This window comes from Dendrobium catenatum, unplaced genomic scaffold, assembly GCF_001605985.2.
Source record: "Dendrobium catenatum unplaced genomic scaffold, ASM160598v2 fragScaff_scaffold_1221, whole genome shotgun sequence".
Classification (NCBI taxonomy): Eukaryota; Viridiplantae; Streptophyta; class Magnoliopsida; order Asparagales; family Orchidaceae; genus Dendrobium; species Dendrobium catenatum.
This window is the reverse complement of record NW_021319683.1, coordinates 1,649,492-1,667,834: the sequence shown is the minus strand read 5'-3', so window position 1 is coordinate 1,667,834 and position 18,343 is coordinate 1,649,492. Positions and strand designations below refer to the sequence as shown.

At 34.6% G+C, this 18,343-nt stretch overlaps 1 protein-coding gene across 1 annotated transcript in view; it reads left to right on the top strand.

The window, feature by feature from the left end:
- LOC110108434 (ribonuclease II, chloroplastic/mitochondrial) overlaps positions 1 to 18,076 on the top strand; it is a 29,376-nt gene extending 11,300 nt beyond the window's left edge. Inside the window, exons 13-15 of the mRNA XM_020839064.2 lie at positions 12,590 to 12,814; positions 16,996 to 17,160; positions 17,628 to 18,076. Coding sequence (XP_020694723.1) covers positions 12,590 to 12,814; positions 16,996 to 17,112 — 342 coding nt within the window. The 3' untranslated portion in view covers positions 17,113 to 17,160; positions 17,628 to 18,076. The remainder of the gene's footprint in view (positions 1 to 12,589; positions 12,815 to 16,995; positions 17,161 to 17,627) is intronic.
- Positions 18,077 to 18,343: the final 267 nt, after the last annotated feature.

The window sequence follows — 18,343 nt, the reverse complement described above, 5'->3', positions numbered from 1 at the left end:
GTTATCATATCTAATTTATCACACGTGCTAATCATTTATAGTAGCACTCTACATTATTTATGATTATTTTATTTCCGCATTTGTTGACCCGTTTATGAAACAAAAAAAAAAAAAAAATGAAATCTCACCTGCTCTCTGCTGAAGCATGTCGCATGTCCGCGACCTCCTCCCACGTCGCACAACTCGCTCGCGTCGATCAGAGGGGAATGGAGCGAGGCCTTCGGCCTCTTCTCTGGCTCCCGTGCTCTCTCTTTCTCACTTCCGCTCTCTCTCGAACTCTCTCCCTTCCCGTGGCTTCTTCGGCTCCTTCGTGCTGTTCGACTGTGCTCCGACGACGACGTGCCCTTCAAGTCGAATTGGAGGTTACGACACTTTGAGCGGAAGCAACGTCGCTCCTTAGGCTCCTTAGGCGCTGTCCGACTCCGCTCCTGGAATGACTTTCCCTACCTACTGAATCAGAAGTTACGACGCTTTGGTCGGAACCGGCAAGGAAGCTCTTTTCTTCTCCCGCTCCTTCCTAGCTGCTCGACTTCGTGACTTCAACGACTTCCCCTCCCGATCGGACTGGAAGTTACGACATTTTAATCGGAAGAAGAGACGGGAGCTCGGTCGCTTTGAAGGCAACTTTCTCCCTTTCGCCTTGCTTCTTCGGCTTCCTCGGAGCTGTTCGACTTCGCAACTCCATGACTTTCCCTTCCAGCCGGATCGGGAGCCAAAACATTTTGATCGGAAGCAACTACGGGAACTCGCAGTCTGAGAAGGTAACTTTCTCCCCTTCGAGCGCTTCTTCGATCAAATCCAACAAAATTGGATTTTAATTAATTGTAATAATTATTAATTATCTTTAATTATTATTTAGTTATAATTATAATTAATTAATTTATTATAATTAATTAATAAGTAGTAATTAATTATCAATTATAATTATTTAGTTAATTATAATTAATTTTGATTAATTATAATTAGTCACTAATTAATTATAATTACAATTAATTTACTAATTATACTTAATTATAATTAATAATTAATTATAAATTGTATATAATTAATTATTATTATAATTAATATTAATTAGAATTAATAAAAAAAAGATATGCTCGCCTCTTCTTGCCTCGGTCCACGAGCCTCCACTGCCGACAACCCCGCGAAGATACGAATTTTCCTAAACTCAGATTCTCGCTCTCGAAGTTTGCGGCGGACCGGAAAACCGCTTATACACGCCTTTATTGTATGTGCTGGGATGGGACCCCAGTCTGACGCCTACGACGAGGTGGGTAATCACCTAAACTCTACTTCGGCGTTCGTGGCGCACCAGAAAATCGCCTATACACGCCTTTATTGCGCGTGGTAGGATGATACCCCGGTGCGACGCCTACGGCGAGGCGGGGTCACTCATAAGTACCCTCGTGCGAGGGGAAAGCAAACTGTCGTTTTAAATAGGTACCAATGGCCCCATAAACGCCTTTATTGCGCGTGGTGGGAAGAAAGATTACGGCCGCGATGTCCTCGTCCGAGGAAACCTACCATACACGCCTTTATTGCGCGTGGTGGGAAGGCTCAGTTTCTCGTAGTTTTCCCCTAAACGGGGGAGACTCCGAGAGGTTGCCGAAATTTCGGGTGAATATTCGACCGCACTCGGACCTGGTTTGAACTCAAGAGAACAAGAACTTGGACTCAAATGAGAATGAATAGTGGACTTGTGGACCTAAACCTGAACAAAATCTAAACGATTAATCAAGGCTCAAACCCAAATAAAATAAAATCAAGCTGGAACCAAAATTCAAATCAATTTGAGTATTCAGTTGAACTTGCAAATGAGCTACGAAGAACTTAATGTGGACCACAAAGAGCTGGACTTGAATGAATATGTGCTCTGAAGAAATTGAATTGAAATGGAGCATATAGAACCAAACTTTGGATCGATGAATGAACAATTAAGATCTAAGCAAATCTTAATCATTCAATTGTATCCAAATAAACACCATACAAGCAAATGTCAATCATGCTAACAGATGCACAAGGACTTGTGGGCTTCGAAGTAATTTGCTTGAAATGATTGCGTTCAAATAAACTTCATACAAGCAATACAACTCAAAGTGAACACAAGGACTTGCCATAGAAAGATCTGTTTGATCAAATAGACAACTGAAGTAAGCGAGTAGGGATGAAGAAATACAATGACATCTCCGTCACCAATAATGATCCAACTTCGAGAAAGTACAAAAGGCAAATGAGTACAATACATAGTGATATGACAAGTTAATGATCAAGATTTGCTGAACAAGTCTTAAACAAATATAGTTGCAAGTGCTAATGTCATTTGACCTCAATGCATACAAACAAAGAATATAGTGGACTCTAATAACAGTCTTTATGAGATCAGGTGCATCGTATCTGCGAGAACAACAAATGGTTGCAGAATGCATGGGTGTCCCCTATCTGCATCATTGAAACCTCCAAAACTAGAAAAAATGCCTTAGATTGAGATGACAATACTACCACCTGATAGCGGAAAACCTGTCCCTACAAACAAGAGAAATCATCAAACCACCTGAGATTGGTGAAAGGTGGATATGATGTAGGAACAATGGTTCTTCTACGAACACTTCTAGGAGGTCGTAGTGGATATAATGGGTCCTTTGCAAATGAACACGAGCTACTTGTGGATAACAACAGCAGGTATATCGTAGGCATAGCGAACCACTGTGGACACAATTACAGATATCACCCACAACAGCGGTGATTGAGATGCTGCAAAGTATGTCGGGTATGAAGATAACTCGATATACGAAAAAGAACACCTCATGGCAGAATGGAAGAGATGTTTGAGCAAATTCAAACTAAACTTCCTGGTGTTCCAAAATTTCTTATGGGTCATATACTTAGGAAGAAAATAATCTTGGTATCCACAATCATCGGAAATAATAAGTCCACTGCACTAAAGATCCTAAAAGGAGTTCTTTCCAAAGCTGCGGTCATTGATTTCAAAGTCCAGAAGAACCTCCTTGGTGAATGAGAAAAGTTGAGTCAACATCAAGATGATGAGATGCCTTATGACATCCAGATAATATCGTCACCAGATTTGCAACATTCATGCAAGCGGACAGGATGCGTTTCACAAATATTCCAAGAATGCCCGTGTACATGCACTATAGTTTGTATACATAGGTACACAAAAAGGGCAAGTGCAATCATTCACCCGCATGGGCCCCGACGAGCGTGTTATTAGTATGCACGTGACATCTATGGATGCTGTGTGGGTCAATAAATTTGAACTTAATCCTCCTAAGCAACATTCATGCAAGCGGACAGGATGCGTTTCACAAATATTCCAAGAATGCCCGTGTACATGCACTATAGTTTGTATACATAGGTACACAAAAAGGGCAAGTGCAATCATTCACCCGCATGGGCCCCGACGAGCGTGTTATTAGTATGCACGTGACATCTATGGATGCTGTGTGGGTCAATAAATTTGAACTTGATCCTCCTAAGCAGGTAAATAGGAGTCGACAAGGTTTAACAAATAATTTCAAAATGCCCCCAAACACCCACATTGGCCCCGGTGAACATGTTGTAGAAGTACATGTGACGTTTAGGGATGCTGTGCGGGTCAATAAATTTGAACCCGATCCTCCTAAGCGAATAAATAGGAGTTGAAAAAGGTCAATAAATAATTATAAAATGCCCCCAAACGCCCACATGGGCCCCGGCGAGCATATTATGGGTACACACGTGACGTCTAATGATGCTGCGCGGGTCAATAAGTGAATTCAAGTTCGAACTTAATCATTATATACGAATCAATAGAAGTCGACGGGGTTCGAACCATTAAGCAAACATACAGTTGTGGTGACCGGTATATTTGTTTTATATATATTAGACCTTCAAGGCCTATACTCAGGAGAATTCACTAATAAATGTATAAAGCCTCGAAACCTGATCCTCGGTCAAAAGCTTGGCCGAGTCGACAAGGTTTAATCAACAAAGGAAATACCCCTTTCGCCCCGATGATGGTCGCGTTGAACGTAGATTTCAACCGGAGGGGTGATTCAAAATACTTTCAAACTATATTGCACCGATACACCTATTTATGAAGGCGTGCTGTATCTGATACACCGATACACGGATACGCCTCCGATACTCCACCGATACGTGTCGGATACGCCAAAGCTGTATCCAATTAAATACTATTTAATTTCAAAAGGACACGTGTATCCGATACGCGTGTCCGTTGAAAAACAAAAAGAAATCCGAAAAAAAAAGACGTGTCGTATTTACTTCCGCGGTTGCGAGCAAGATTCTCTCATTTCCGAGATGGATTTGAGTCTCTTGATGATATGAAAATATTAAAAATTACTAATCTTTCACTTGATGAGCCTGAATTAGAAGCTATGATATTTATTGAAAATGATATAAAAGTTCAAAGACAAACCAATGAAGAAGATAATTATATCATTCCTTCTATTGAATAGTTGAAACTTCATGTGCTAGATAATTTATGTTTATGCTTTTGTTGTTGTACTAGACATTTAATGCTTACTTAAAATTTGATATTATAAGCTAAAAGGTTACTTTTATTTTGATATTATAAGCTACAAGGCTACAAATGATGTTGTTGTCATTTTTTTTTGTAATTTCAAATATTATGCTTTAATTGCTTTCTTAATTTTTATGTATGATTTATAAATTATAATGCCGTATCCGCGCCGTACCCATATCCTATATTTTTAAGAATTGACGTGTCCCGTATCCGTATCGTGTCGTATCCGTGTCGTCGTATCCGTATTGGTGCAACATAGCTTTCAAATGACTCCCAAGAGTCCATTCAAAATCCAAAACTCCACAAATTCTAAAATCCAAAAAAAATCCCAAAACCCCAAAATATTTAAAATTGAAATAAACTATTAATCACTTAAAAAGTAAAATTCATCCATCCTCCGCAACAGTTTGTTGAGGTAGACAAATTCGAATATAACTTCAGCTCACATAGAGTCAAATGCCTAGTCGAAAATATCACTAGGATCCATTCTCAAATAATCTCCTGCCAATAAGAACGTGGTACGTGTCCTCTGACCGGCGGTTTTGCCGCCAAATGGCACCGCAGGATAAAAGGTTATGACCTGGGGCTCTCTGACCGAGTGGTTTTGCTGCCAAATGGCACCACGAAATACCGGTTATGGCCAGCGCCGATACGCTCCTTAGTGTCATCAAATCATTGAGATATGAATCAATATGATATGATCGATAGGGCACGAAGCCCTCTGTTAGCTAAGGTGGATTCAAATTTGTCCCCTTAGACAAACACTCATACTAGGTCTACAAGGGTACTCTTGGACGAAGCAACCCATGGCTGCCGACAAGGATCCTTCTGTCAGGTTGGGTCGACTACCTCCTATGACTAAGTAGACTAGGGACCACGATGGCCCGGGACGACGGAACCATGAGATCTTGATCGGGTCCATCATCCATTCTCACACCATCCGCTTTAAGTGCAAGATGGTGATGTTTCTATTTTAAATATCAAAACTTCAAATTCCCAAACCTTTCTAATCCTTCAACCCATGCTGCTACTATATGCTAGATAACACGTATTCTCTACGTATATGATTGACGACTAGCCTTAATCAAAAGTTTTCTTTCGTTACCGGGAGGGGTAATTAACTATAGGGGCTTGCGCCTATATGAAACCAGAACTCAGATCATTAAGTCCTCGCAAAATGAGGGCGAAATCTCTTGATAGTGTCTTATCTACAAACCCATATGTCTTCCAAAATTTACCTCGGAACTTAATTCCGTTAAAACTCCCTCACCAAAAGCAAAAGCAATCAGTGCAGGCAGAGGCTGGGGTCGAATTTTCGGAGCCCACAACATTATATAGGAAATTCTCCTTAATTATTTTGTTTTCTTATCTATATATAGGTACATAAACCTTTATAATACAATTTACCTTCTAACATGGTATCAAAGCAATAAGATTCTTTGAATTTTCTTTGATCACCACGCTTGCGATGCTTGTGTGTTACCGACTATTACACTTAGAACTCATTTTTCGAGCTTGTAAATGCTGTCACCCCCACACATACAAAAAAAGAAGAAAAAACACATACCTTTTTCCCCTATTGTTTCCCCTCTCACCTCTCTAGATGCCTCCTACAACTAATCTCCATCATCGACCACTGAGGCACTTGGCCTCTATTTCTAGCAAGGTTTGTTTGCCACTACAATCTATCTATGTTCTTCAATGTTGATTGTGTTGGTGGCTATGCGCTTACTATATCAACCTCACGTTGATTCTCTTTGATGATAACTTTGTCGATGCTCTCTATTGTACTTTATTTAAGGATATTGTACATGCTGTCTTTGACACATATCTTGTTGCCGACTCTTTGTCTAATTACACTACTCCCTCTTTCAGAGATTAGTTGCTCTCCTCTTATAACATTCACAACCTCAGGATAAACTCTATTGTACTGCCTCTTTCAGAGACTAGATGAGAAATGGAGCTTAATCGATGAACTGATCTCGATTTTATAGAATCGTCCGGTTCCCAATATTATTTAAATTTTAAATGAAAGGGCTAAGAAATGAATTCTTTTAAATAAATTTATACTATTTATATACTTAGTTATCTAATATGTAATCCTAGCCCTCATCTCATATTGTTCTCTTTTGCATGCATCTAATTGGCTTTCATCTTGTGTTAAACTTCCCTCTCCATCGGTCATTGCACTCTCCCTCGAATTTGAAAATATAAGATTTTAAATGAGCATCTAAATTTTTCTTATTGCTATGGCTATAAAAAAAGGTTCTTAAATATTGAAGGTGTTTAAATTTTTAATTGTTGAAGATATTAGCTCTTTCTATTTCTTGCCACATATTTATATTATTACATTATTTAGTTCATATTTAAATACTTTTAGTATTTATTGCCCTATCCGCTACAATCCCGATCAAATCAGTAAATCTTGAACCGCTTGTACCGGTTTCATATATGGTCAGGTTTTTATAACCTTAGTCATAATTTTAAATTTAAAAAGTACAATCATTTATTAAAAAGTATAACAAATTTATTTAAATACTTAATTGTTAAATCATTTAGGTCAAATATTTTATCTAATGGCTATTTATTTTTATAATATGATGTTAAATTTATTTGCTCAACTTTTAATCACTCTAGCTTAAGATGGGGAACAATTTAATTCTATTTATATTTTTTTTCTTTTCATCCCTTACATCTTACATTGCAGAGTGATGAACTAGTTTTTAATGAATTTGTTGATGTAATACTCTATTAAATAAAATTTCATGAGCATATATTTTGTCACATCTAAAATAAATTGAATGTGTGATTCCAAAATTAATTATAGTGGTAGACACTATAAATTTCTTTATCATAATTTTTTAATGGTCATAAATTTGTAAAGTGGAATAAAATATTTTAGCGAACTATTTCATATGGTTGATGTAATATCAATTATTCTAGTTTTATATTTAAAAGTTTTATCATGAAAAATTATATATATATTGTTGACATGTAAACTGTTGAACGACCAACCCAACCGGCTTTCACTACCCACGATCCCATTATCCCTCGTTTGCTCCACATGACGCAAAACTCCCTCACAAGCATAGAAGAACGACGAATCTCTCCCATTTCACCTCAAGCACACAGTCTTCCTCTTTCAGGCTCTCATAACCCTAACAGGAAGCCGAAGCCCTGTCTAGTCGGCTGGTCCCGCACAAACCCATGCCGATCGACCCGACACTGTTCTCGTGCACTACTTCCGTCACTCCCGACCTCCCGTTTGCCTGCAGTCGAAGCCGATGTGTGACCCAAATCCCACTCCGACCTTCGAAGCCGTTTATCTGACTCTGACCGCACACGAGTAGCTTCTCCATTGTGACCAAGTTGTGAACCCGTCCGACCTAGCCAACTCTGATCGGCAACGCCCAATCCGCCTCACACATCAACACCACACGTGTGCTTCTCCGCCTCACCCATGGACAGCTCTGATTCCACCCGAACCCGCAAGATCTTGCTCATTTGTTTGAAGTAGTGAGTGATGAGAGGGAAGAATGGGGGTTTATTGTATGTTGTTATTATTAATAAAATATTAATAATTATTATAATGATAAGTAATGATAAATAATAATAATAAGTATTATTATTATTATTATTAATGATAAAAAAAGATAGGAAAGCGCAACAATCGTCAAATTGGAGAATCGAAGACGTATTCCGGGGTTGATATGCCCCCCGAAGCTCTTAGTCATGGATCTAATCCCGGCCGAGCGGACCTAAAGGGCAAGTGCCCTCCTTAACCTCTCCTCATAGGGAGGGGGTGCTGGAAGACTGCTGAAATTTGAGAAAAAAATATCATATCGTACAATATGATATGTATATCGTATAGTACAAACAGTTATAAAAAATTTCCTATTCGTCTGGACAAAAAGATATCCCAAATTTTCAAACTCTTGATCATCCCAGACAAACAGTTCAAAAAATTTACTAGTATCTATGGATTAAATTGTTCACAATATTTTTATACTCTAGATACCATATGTACGAACTATAGATCTTCCCGGACAAATAGTTAAAAAATTTTACATGTTCGTATGGATAAAAATGTTCATAATATTTTTATACTCTGGATGTCATCTATACGAATCCAAATTCATCCAGAATGAACAATACTTAGAAATTTTTTTTCCCATCTATGCTTTGATTAACTACTTACTGGAGGAAATAATTGAACAAATCATCCCATAAAGGTGCTAGTTCATTTTATGATGCTATGGCCACACAATCTCAAGGTTCGTGGCACTTGGGTCTATTTTTATACTAATATATATATATATATATATATATAAATTTTTCATGATAAAACATTTAAATATAAAACTAGAATAATTGATATTAGATTATTTTACATATTATTTTCCAGTATTTAGTTAGATTTTTAATGTAAATTCATTATATGATATGTAAAAATATTAAATACTCATCCAATTATTAGCTTTTTGAATTAACATTTTCTAAATAAGCATTTGTAGAAATTTTACACCGATATCATTTGATCCTCTTTAATTGTACACTTGTTTTTCTTTAATAACCTTTTGTATCTCCCACTTCTCTAACAAGCCTCCTTACATAAGGTCTATTTCTAGACTCTTCTAAACCTAATGTGAGAATCTTCTACGAGTCATTATATCCCTTATTTGATTTTGTTCATTTGAAGAGTTTCAATTAATCTCTTTTAACAACCTATTTTGAAAGATTAAAAATTTTGTATTTTTCAAGTTTTGACCATCTTATTCTATAGGATTTTTTTTATCCTTATGCTTCTAAGATATGCATCCATTATTATTTTATATTGTGGTTAAGTTTTCTCTTATAATTGTTTTACATTATTTGCAAAAATGATTTATTTTCTTCAATGCGAAAAGAAGCCTATAACTTTTAGAAGTAATTAAATGTTTTTTTTTTTCATTTTTTAAATCATGTATTCATTATCACTAGATCATAAACTTCTGTGAAATCAAATATAGCTTCTCTCACGCATTTTAAATTCTTATTCCATACCTTCCATGAATCCTTTCATAACCAATTTTAAATTCTTATTCCATACCCTCCATGAATCCTTTCATAACCAGCCATTTTAAAATCTATATATCCATTTAACTCAAGCCAATAATTGTTCTTTTTATTCTTGCATACATTATAATAGCTTATCAATTTCTATAAAATCTATATATCCATTTAACATATATTGTAGAGCATTAACAACATTCATTTTTATAATGTCTTCTTCTATTAAAATGTAAATTCTATTCCATACTCTTGATGCATCCTCTGATTCCAACCTTTTAAAAACATATATGTCTATTTAAGTCAATTCAGTAATTATCCTCTTTTATTATTGTATGCTTTTTAGTAGCTTATCCATCTGTTCCCATAATGAGTTTTTCAAACTGTTTTCTAATTCAACTTGATGAGTGTAAGCAATAATTACATTTATAATGTTCTCATTAATAATTAACTTAATAACAATATCCTTGATTAACTCTATTCATCTCATCAATCCTATCTTTCAACTCTCTATCTGCTATGATCCTGGCTCATTTCAATTTATAACTTTATTTATGATCTTCTCCAATGTCCTTTGATTTTTTTTTTTTTCATTTAGTTTTATTCAAACAGGTGATATCAATTTTTCTTCTAATCGCCATGTCCACCAAATCTCCTTTCTTCTCATAAATTCATATAGCAAATTTACTTGTAGTTTTAGTCATAGTTAACCCATTCTCATTTTTCACTCTTATTGGACCCTTTCTTACTTTTCACTCTACTTGGGTCAATGTGAAGCATCACTTGTGGATGACATCCTTACCAATGGATGCCTTCCTTTCTTTACAATCGAATTACGTTGTGTTATATCACTTATACGTCTTAGTAAACTCTTACCTATTCGTAATGGCAGTTGAGCTAGATTGTGGACTTTTACTATTTGGGAACCTCTCAACACTTGCAAAATTCAAATTTGTATTCATATCATTAATTCAAAGGAGCAAAAATTTAGGTTTTCTTTATTTTAATTTGGAGGTTATGAGTATGAATTACTTAAAATCATTGTTTAAAATTGTGTAATATGAGACTCGCCTCAGCACAATTCCAGTGAAAAATGCCTCGAGGCTTACACCTTGATATTTTTTTATGAGGCTTGCTCTTTAGCTTGCTTGAGGCCCACCTTGAGGTGCACCTCATCTCACTGGATTGATGCGTACGCCTCACTCTATATATTATTATTATTAAAACTTATCTAAATCATAAACTAAAGCTCCAAACAAATGATGCCTTCATGCACCCCCGAGCTGCAATAACTTCCTCTCGACTGCTTTGACTTCCAGCTCGCTGCCTTCTTAACAGCCACCACTGTCATAGCTGTCGTCGGGTATCATTTAAAAGCCACACACCACCACCTCCTCATCTAAAAATTTTGGAGTATTACTCTTTTTTATGTTAATGAAAAATATTTATGAAAGAGAAAAATGATTTAAATAAATGAAGAAGAAATTTGAAGTTGAAATTGATTTTATATGATAATTTTATGTTGTTTTTTCCCTTGTAATATTTGGATTTCAGTTCTATTTTGTACAATTTATCACTTATCACTTTACATCTTGTGATTTTTTTTTCATATGTATGTCAATCTGTTACTTCACAGCTCAATGGAAAATTAATAATATGTCATCGTTTAATATATTATTTGGGTATTATATAAAAAATTACTTTTAACCTTTATTTTTTACTTTATGCAATTTTTGAATTTTGAGGCTTGCACCTCAAAACATCATGAGGCTTACGCCTCACCTCACTAACAAAAACACATCAATACCCAATTGTGCAATTTTAAGCCTTGACTTAAACCTTTCTTATGAATTTTAGTAGGAGATTTTTGATTGCCTATTGGCCTAACATCAACCCTTAACCTCATGTATTTAATTATAGGTCATTTGAAAAATTCTACTCATTTAAAATTTTAATTATTAACTCATGCAAACAAAACTATTCATAGAGAACTTTGATGCATTTGATTGATGAGCGTATCATCAAAAGGGTTCTGGAAATTTGTATAACTGGAGGGCAGAAATAGGATCACAATTTTAGGTTATTTTTATTTCAATGTCGGTTAGGGATGTGAATTACGGAGATCTCTCCATACCAGTGGTTATATTAGTTGAAACTTGAAACTCATTCTAATTGAGTCTATTCAAAATCGATTTGATTCATTTCAATTCAATTCATAATTTAATTCTTGGCTTCAACAAAATTTTAAGCCTGAGGCGTCTTGTATGAAATTTGATATGAATCAATTTGAATTTATTTAATTCATACATATTAATATATATGAATTATACATTTTTAAATATAAAATATTGTATTATAAGCTATTTAATTTGGAGTTGTTTGGAGCTTGTTTGGATTATGGAAATAGTATAATGCATTTTGTGCTAATATTATCGAGTCAAATGTAAAATGTTTTGAGTCGGCTTGGTATCTGTCCCTTTCATGTTGACTTTAGCTATAATTGAAACATGATTTGCGTTTGTGTTGATTTTAAGTCATAGCGAACTCACAAATTTTGAGTAGAGCCGAGCCTAAATTGCTCGAATTTGACTTCATGCTACTACTACCTCTCTACGATGTAGGATCAGGGAATGCACATAAACCCTTCTAGTATGCTACATTGTTGCAGGTCTCATTCATTGGTCATAGCACCAGTTGGTTTAGAAAATATTTCCTGTGCTTTATTTATGATTTGTTCTTTTGGTTGAGCTGTTTGATCTTGAGCGGGGAAGACCGAGAGGTATATCAAAATAATGAACCATTTGCATGTTTACTTGAACTTTGCATTTTGAATTTTGTGGCTACATATAGCTTGAAGTTCAATCACTTCTTGCTTCAGGAATGAAATTCATTAATAAAAATGACTAGAATCTTCGTATTTAGAATTTTTGAATAACTTAGTTTCTTCTATACTGTTTTCAGTTTGGAATATAAAGTTCTATATATTTTAAATTTCAGATCAAGTCTTTTCTAAGGGGTGAATCCATGCCATTTTCCTCTGGTGAACTAGAAGGAATACAATGCCTTGTTAATCTGCATGTTAAAGTTGCCAAGAAGCTCCAAAGCAGCAGCCTAAGATACTGGTTATTGGAGTATTTCAGAAGACAACCAAGAGAAAGGAAGTTTGGTGCCTTAATTCTTCGGTTCATTAAAGATCGAACTGCTTCTCTGCTTCTTATTGAGGTATTTATATGGTATCAAAAAAAAAAAAAAAAAAACCTGGCACATTAAGATGGCAAAATTAATGGGAAGCTGTAGCCTGTTTCCTTGGTTATGAGATTGGAATATAAAGAGTCTAATCGGAACAGAGATTTTCTCCTAAAATGTTGAATAACTTTAGACTTAGGGTCTCTTGTGAAATTTTCTTATCCTTGTAGAGTTTTTGTTGGCATTATTTGAAGCCATGAGATTTAGGTCACACAGACACTAGAGGCATTACAACTCTTGTACCAGGCTTCAAATAATTTATGCTTAAAATCCTAAAATCACTAAATGCTATGTGAATTGCTAAAGTGCAAGTAAAAACAAGCCAGATGCTATATGAGTCAAGATTCCAGCAATATTCAAGAAGAAAAGTGAAAAAATTAGATTGAAACATCGTCACTCCTGCATTTATGTAGAAACTAGCAAGCTACGCAGTGCAATATGAAAGACCATATTTATGAAAGTAAATAAAGCATGACATCATAGTACAAATTTATATTTAGAAGATAACATATTTCATGGAGTTTCATATTTGTGAATGAAGAAAGAAAAGTACGTAAAGCTCATAACAATGAGAGATTTCTACAATAAAACAATAAAGTTTATAAAAAAAAAAAAAGAAAAAAAAAATGAGAACCCTTTATTATATGCATTCTTTCTAATAACGTGATCACCTAACATTGGAAAACCATTTGTTTGTGAGATAGAAATTCATTTTTATCAGTTTTGAAGAACCAATTTGATTTCTTGCTAGAAAGATTTATTATTAAAGTATCTGTTGTGCTAAGACAATTAATAGAGAAGTTCAATAACAATAACAACAACAAATCTTTATCCCACTACATGAGATCGGCTACATGAATTCCTTTTCTCCATCGTGTTCTATTAAGAGTTAAGTTCTTATTTAAATATAATAAAAAAGATAAATTTAATACTTTATAACTAAGTCTTTTTAGGTATAACTCTACTTTTCTTAATATAGGTTGGCTCTTATATATCTACTCTCTCAATAAGGCATCAGAAGACCGATGCTTTATGAGATCAAACCATCTAAGACGAATCTCTAATCTTATCTGCCACTGGATTTACGCCAATCTTTTCATGTATATGCTCATTTTGCATTCTGTCTTTAAGTGTAAAGCTGCTCACCCAGCTGAGCATCCTCATCTCTACAACACTTAATTTTATGCTTCTCTTTTAATGCCCGACATTCTACGCCATAAAGTATTGTAGGTCTCATTTCCATCTTATAAAATTCTTCCTTAAGTTTGAGGGGTATTTTTTTATCACACAAGCAACTTGATGCATTCCTCCACTTTAGCCATCCAGCTTGAATACTAATAATAATATCCTCATCCATTTCACCATTATTTTGAACAATAGACCTGAGATATCTAAAACATATGCTCTTTTTAATGATTTGATCACCCAATGTTAAAATCCCATCACTAGATCTATCACTAAAATTACATTCCATTTTAGCTCTACCCAAACGAAAACCTTTAGGCAATTAATAGAGAAGTACATGGAATTAAAAAATTTCCATATAATTTTTATTGACTTAGAAGGCATGATCGAGTATTACAGGAATTGGTTTGGACATTGAGGCAAAGATGAGTGTCCAATCTATGCTCATGTTATTGGAGATATTAATGGTAGAGTATTAATTGATATTAGTAATCATAAAGTTACCAAAGAGTTTCAAATTTATATAGGATTAAATCCCAAAAGGATCCCTAATTATTCATCTATGACCAATTTAGTCTCAGAGTATCATTTCTCCAATTTAGTCTATTAATTGTACGAAATTGATCCCTAATAGTTCTTTTGCAGTTAAATTGGGATCAATTTTTATGAATTACAAGAGACTAAATTGGAATTTAGTTTTGCATCTCAAATTTCATCAATTTTTATGAGGGGCTATTTGGGATTAATATTGCTTAATTGAGAGACTAAGAAATATGATACCCTGAGCTTAAAGTGGCCACACACTAAAGGTCGAGGGACTTTTTTGGCATTTGTTTATATTAAAGATTATCATTTAGTTCTTTTTTTCTTGCATTGGTTATAGTGATGGTTACTAATGATGGCCACCCAAGGCCTTGGTGTATATTTTTTTCGAAGTTGATATGGTTTTAATATGTACATATATAATGACACATTCAATTGTGCAGAAAATATTTACAAGGAAAGGTAGAAACAATTTATTATTGAAATAAATAATATTCAAATTGAGCCTTTTGTAAGTAGTATGCATCAATAAAAACATATTTTTAATAATTATTTTATTTGGTTTAAATATATGAAAATAGCCATGCTCCTTTAAATAATGCAAAAGTCTTGCATTCATTTACATAATATTGGTCTAGACAAGGATTATCCATTTTATATTAATTGCATAGTTGCACGATGTAAAATCCAAAATAATCTTTTTCATTTTTTGATCAATGTGTATGTCATAACTCATGACATCATATGAATAAAAAGTAGTGTAGTATACACTAGGAATACAACTGCCAGGGAAGATTAATTTATTTTGTTGTATGTTTTAATATTGATTTTGACTATCCTAACATGAATATGATAGTTCAATAAAAAACAATTTGGTATGTGATAAACAATACAAATATGATATTATTCTAATTGAGTTTAGAGGTGGCATTGGAGTAAAACATGTTGGCGAATTACGTAGAAATGTCTCAAATGCCTATATTGAAGGGTGAGGAAAATAATGACTAATAAAGATTCTAAACAATGTTCAGAATTTAGTTCCAAATCATTACTTGACTGCCTTGATGGAAGATCACTCAACTAAAATGAAAAAGACTAATTAGGAAAAGTTGTTTCATTAGTGCCTGTCTCGTGCTTCCTTTTACTATTTACTTTGTTCTTCACATCAAATTCTTTGTAGTTTGTGCGTCAAACACTTCTTTTGACTAGTATGATCAACCACCAGGAAATTTGTGTCATAATTTTTATTTTGTTCAATTTAGATTTTAGCGTTGTGATTTTATTTGGTCGTGTGTGTGTGTGTGCGTTTTTTGTTTTTGTTTCATTTTTCCTGGTTTGAGAATATTCAAAATTATATTAGAAATATGCTCAGGAAATCACTATTTTGTACATGCATTTTCTCTATGGCTTCATGAGCCTATGGACTGACTTTTCCAGTAGCTCTAATTTCTATGTTAGAATATTATAATTTTATTTTCATAAGAAAATGTAAATGCACAACATCAGTATATCACCACTTAGGCTTCATTTGGGACGGCTTTCTTGCTGCTTCTTAAAACAGCTTTATAGTATAAATATTTTTCTATTTTTTAACTAGAAATCAGCTTTAAGAAGCAATAAAAAGCCGTCCCAAACAAAGCCGTAGTAGTACCATTGTTGTACTAACAGTAGTATAACATGACTTCGACTTTGCTTGATTATGGTAACAATGATGATCAGCACATTGTGGATGTAATAACTAAGTGCATCACATTTTTTGAAATATTGGCCGACAGGGCTTGTCCGGGTATACATGGAACTGCTACTTTGATTTGTATTTCTACAAGTTTTAACTTGTCCCCTTTCAAAAGCTCTACTTCCCAAAATTTTTAACCTGCATCAGGTTTTGCAGTTTGTCTAATATTTGTAAATGATTATGACCTCTTATTCTGTGTTTTGTGTAATATATTCTTTTGCTTATCTTTTGATTTTTAGGACATATTTATCAATATTTGAGATATATAGATATTTTCACCTCCACATCTCTTAGGAGCTGTTGGGATCACTTTTTTTGTTTTGTTTGGGCTTGTTTATGTTTGGATATAAAACAAAAACCACATTTGGTATCTAATGAAGTTTATTTTTGCTTTTGTTGGGGTGATAGTTAGTGGTGGTTGTGGCTGGCAGTCGTTAAATATGGGGTGATTTTCATTTTTAAAATAATGGAAATACGCAAAATAGTTTGATTTGTTCTAAAAAAAAAAAAAGAAACAGTTGAAAAATACAAAGCAAACATGCTTAATAAAAAACAATTACAAAAACAAGAATAGAAATTGATCTCAAGCAGCCCTTTAGTTAATGCCTTTGTTTCCTCAGTGCATCGAAGGAAAGGAGGTTTTGTCTGCATGTCTTCCTTCTTATTCTCCTGACCTATTATATTATTTATGCAGGTGGGAATTCAAGCTTGTGCGTCTGTTTCAGCTGGAAAGCAAATCGGGGATAAGATAGAGGTTATCATTGAAGAGGCTCATCCCCGTGATGATGTTCTCTCAGTTAGGGAGGCTTAGGGAAACAACACGCTCATTGACCTTTACAGGAAAGTCCATTGTTTAATAGTAAGCCAGAAGTTCTTTAATCTTTATATTCATATAAGTCAACAAATTGCAATATCTCCATTAATGGGCATCTCCAACCGAAAATCTCATTTTTTACTCCAAAATACTGTGAAACTAAAAAATGACGTGATTCATCTCCAATCGAACTCCATTTTGTCCCCTTTTGCGAAGGTAACAGTCTTTCTCTTCTTTCGCGCGTTTCTTCGGCAAGTTCGATAGAGACAAAAAATGATGAAGATGAACAGTGTAACACCAATATTGTCATCCCATTGTTCACCCGCAACCAAATAACGGAAGTTTTACCGTTCGGCTGGAGCTCGCCAGCGACGACATTCAAGCGTTTGGAGTTCGGTTGGAGATGCCCTTACAATGATAATGGATGATTATCTCAACAGTACCAACAACATAGGTATAATTCTTATTTGATCTGTGCTTCCCCTTCATAAGTTATCTGACCATCTTTGCAGGCTTAAAAAAATATTCCATTCCACAAATGAGATTTTGGTAGCTTTATTAGCAAGTCGCAGGCTGATTGATGACTAGTCTTCATAAAAAGTTCAGTTTCAGCTTGAAGGAGAAGTGAAGGTTTGAATAGCTCTACATTCTACAAGAAATCTGACGTGGCTTGTTTCCTACGCCATAACATTCAAGAATCTTAAGCAGCCACAGCACTGGAATTTACTTCAAATGCTATAACAGAAGTATTCAACCTTTGTTTGAGAAGATTTATGAGAGGGTTATGTAATTGAAGATGAATTAGTTTTATGGATCTTGTATCTGAGGGTTCCTAATTCCTATCAAGGGATTTTGTTTTCTAAATTCTGGAGGGAAATTATTGTTAAACTCGCTATGGTATATAACAAACATTTGTTTTGTCTTAACAGCTCTGTCAATTTTGTTTTTGGCCGCTTAGTAAGTTTTTTTTGTGTGTAGCATATTTCTGTATCTCTGGCCATTATTTGCAATTTTACATTTGCGATTTGAGTTTTTGGAGCTAGGTTTTTTTTTTTTTACAAAAAATATAATTTTATTCATAGGAGCACAGGATTACAGGACTGATAGCAACTGAAAGAAAACAACAGAAAATCAAAACGAACAACAAGATGTGAAAGCAACAATATTCAGGAGAAAGAACAACAAGATCGGAATCGAACTCAGGTATGGAAGCCCCCAGCACCAGCTC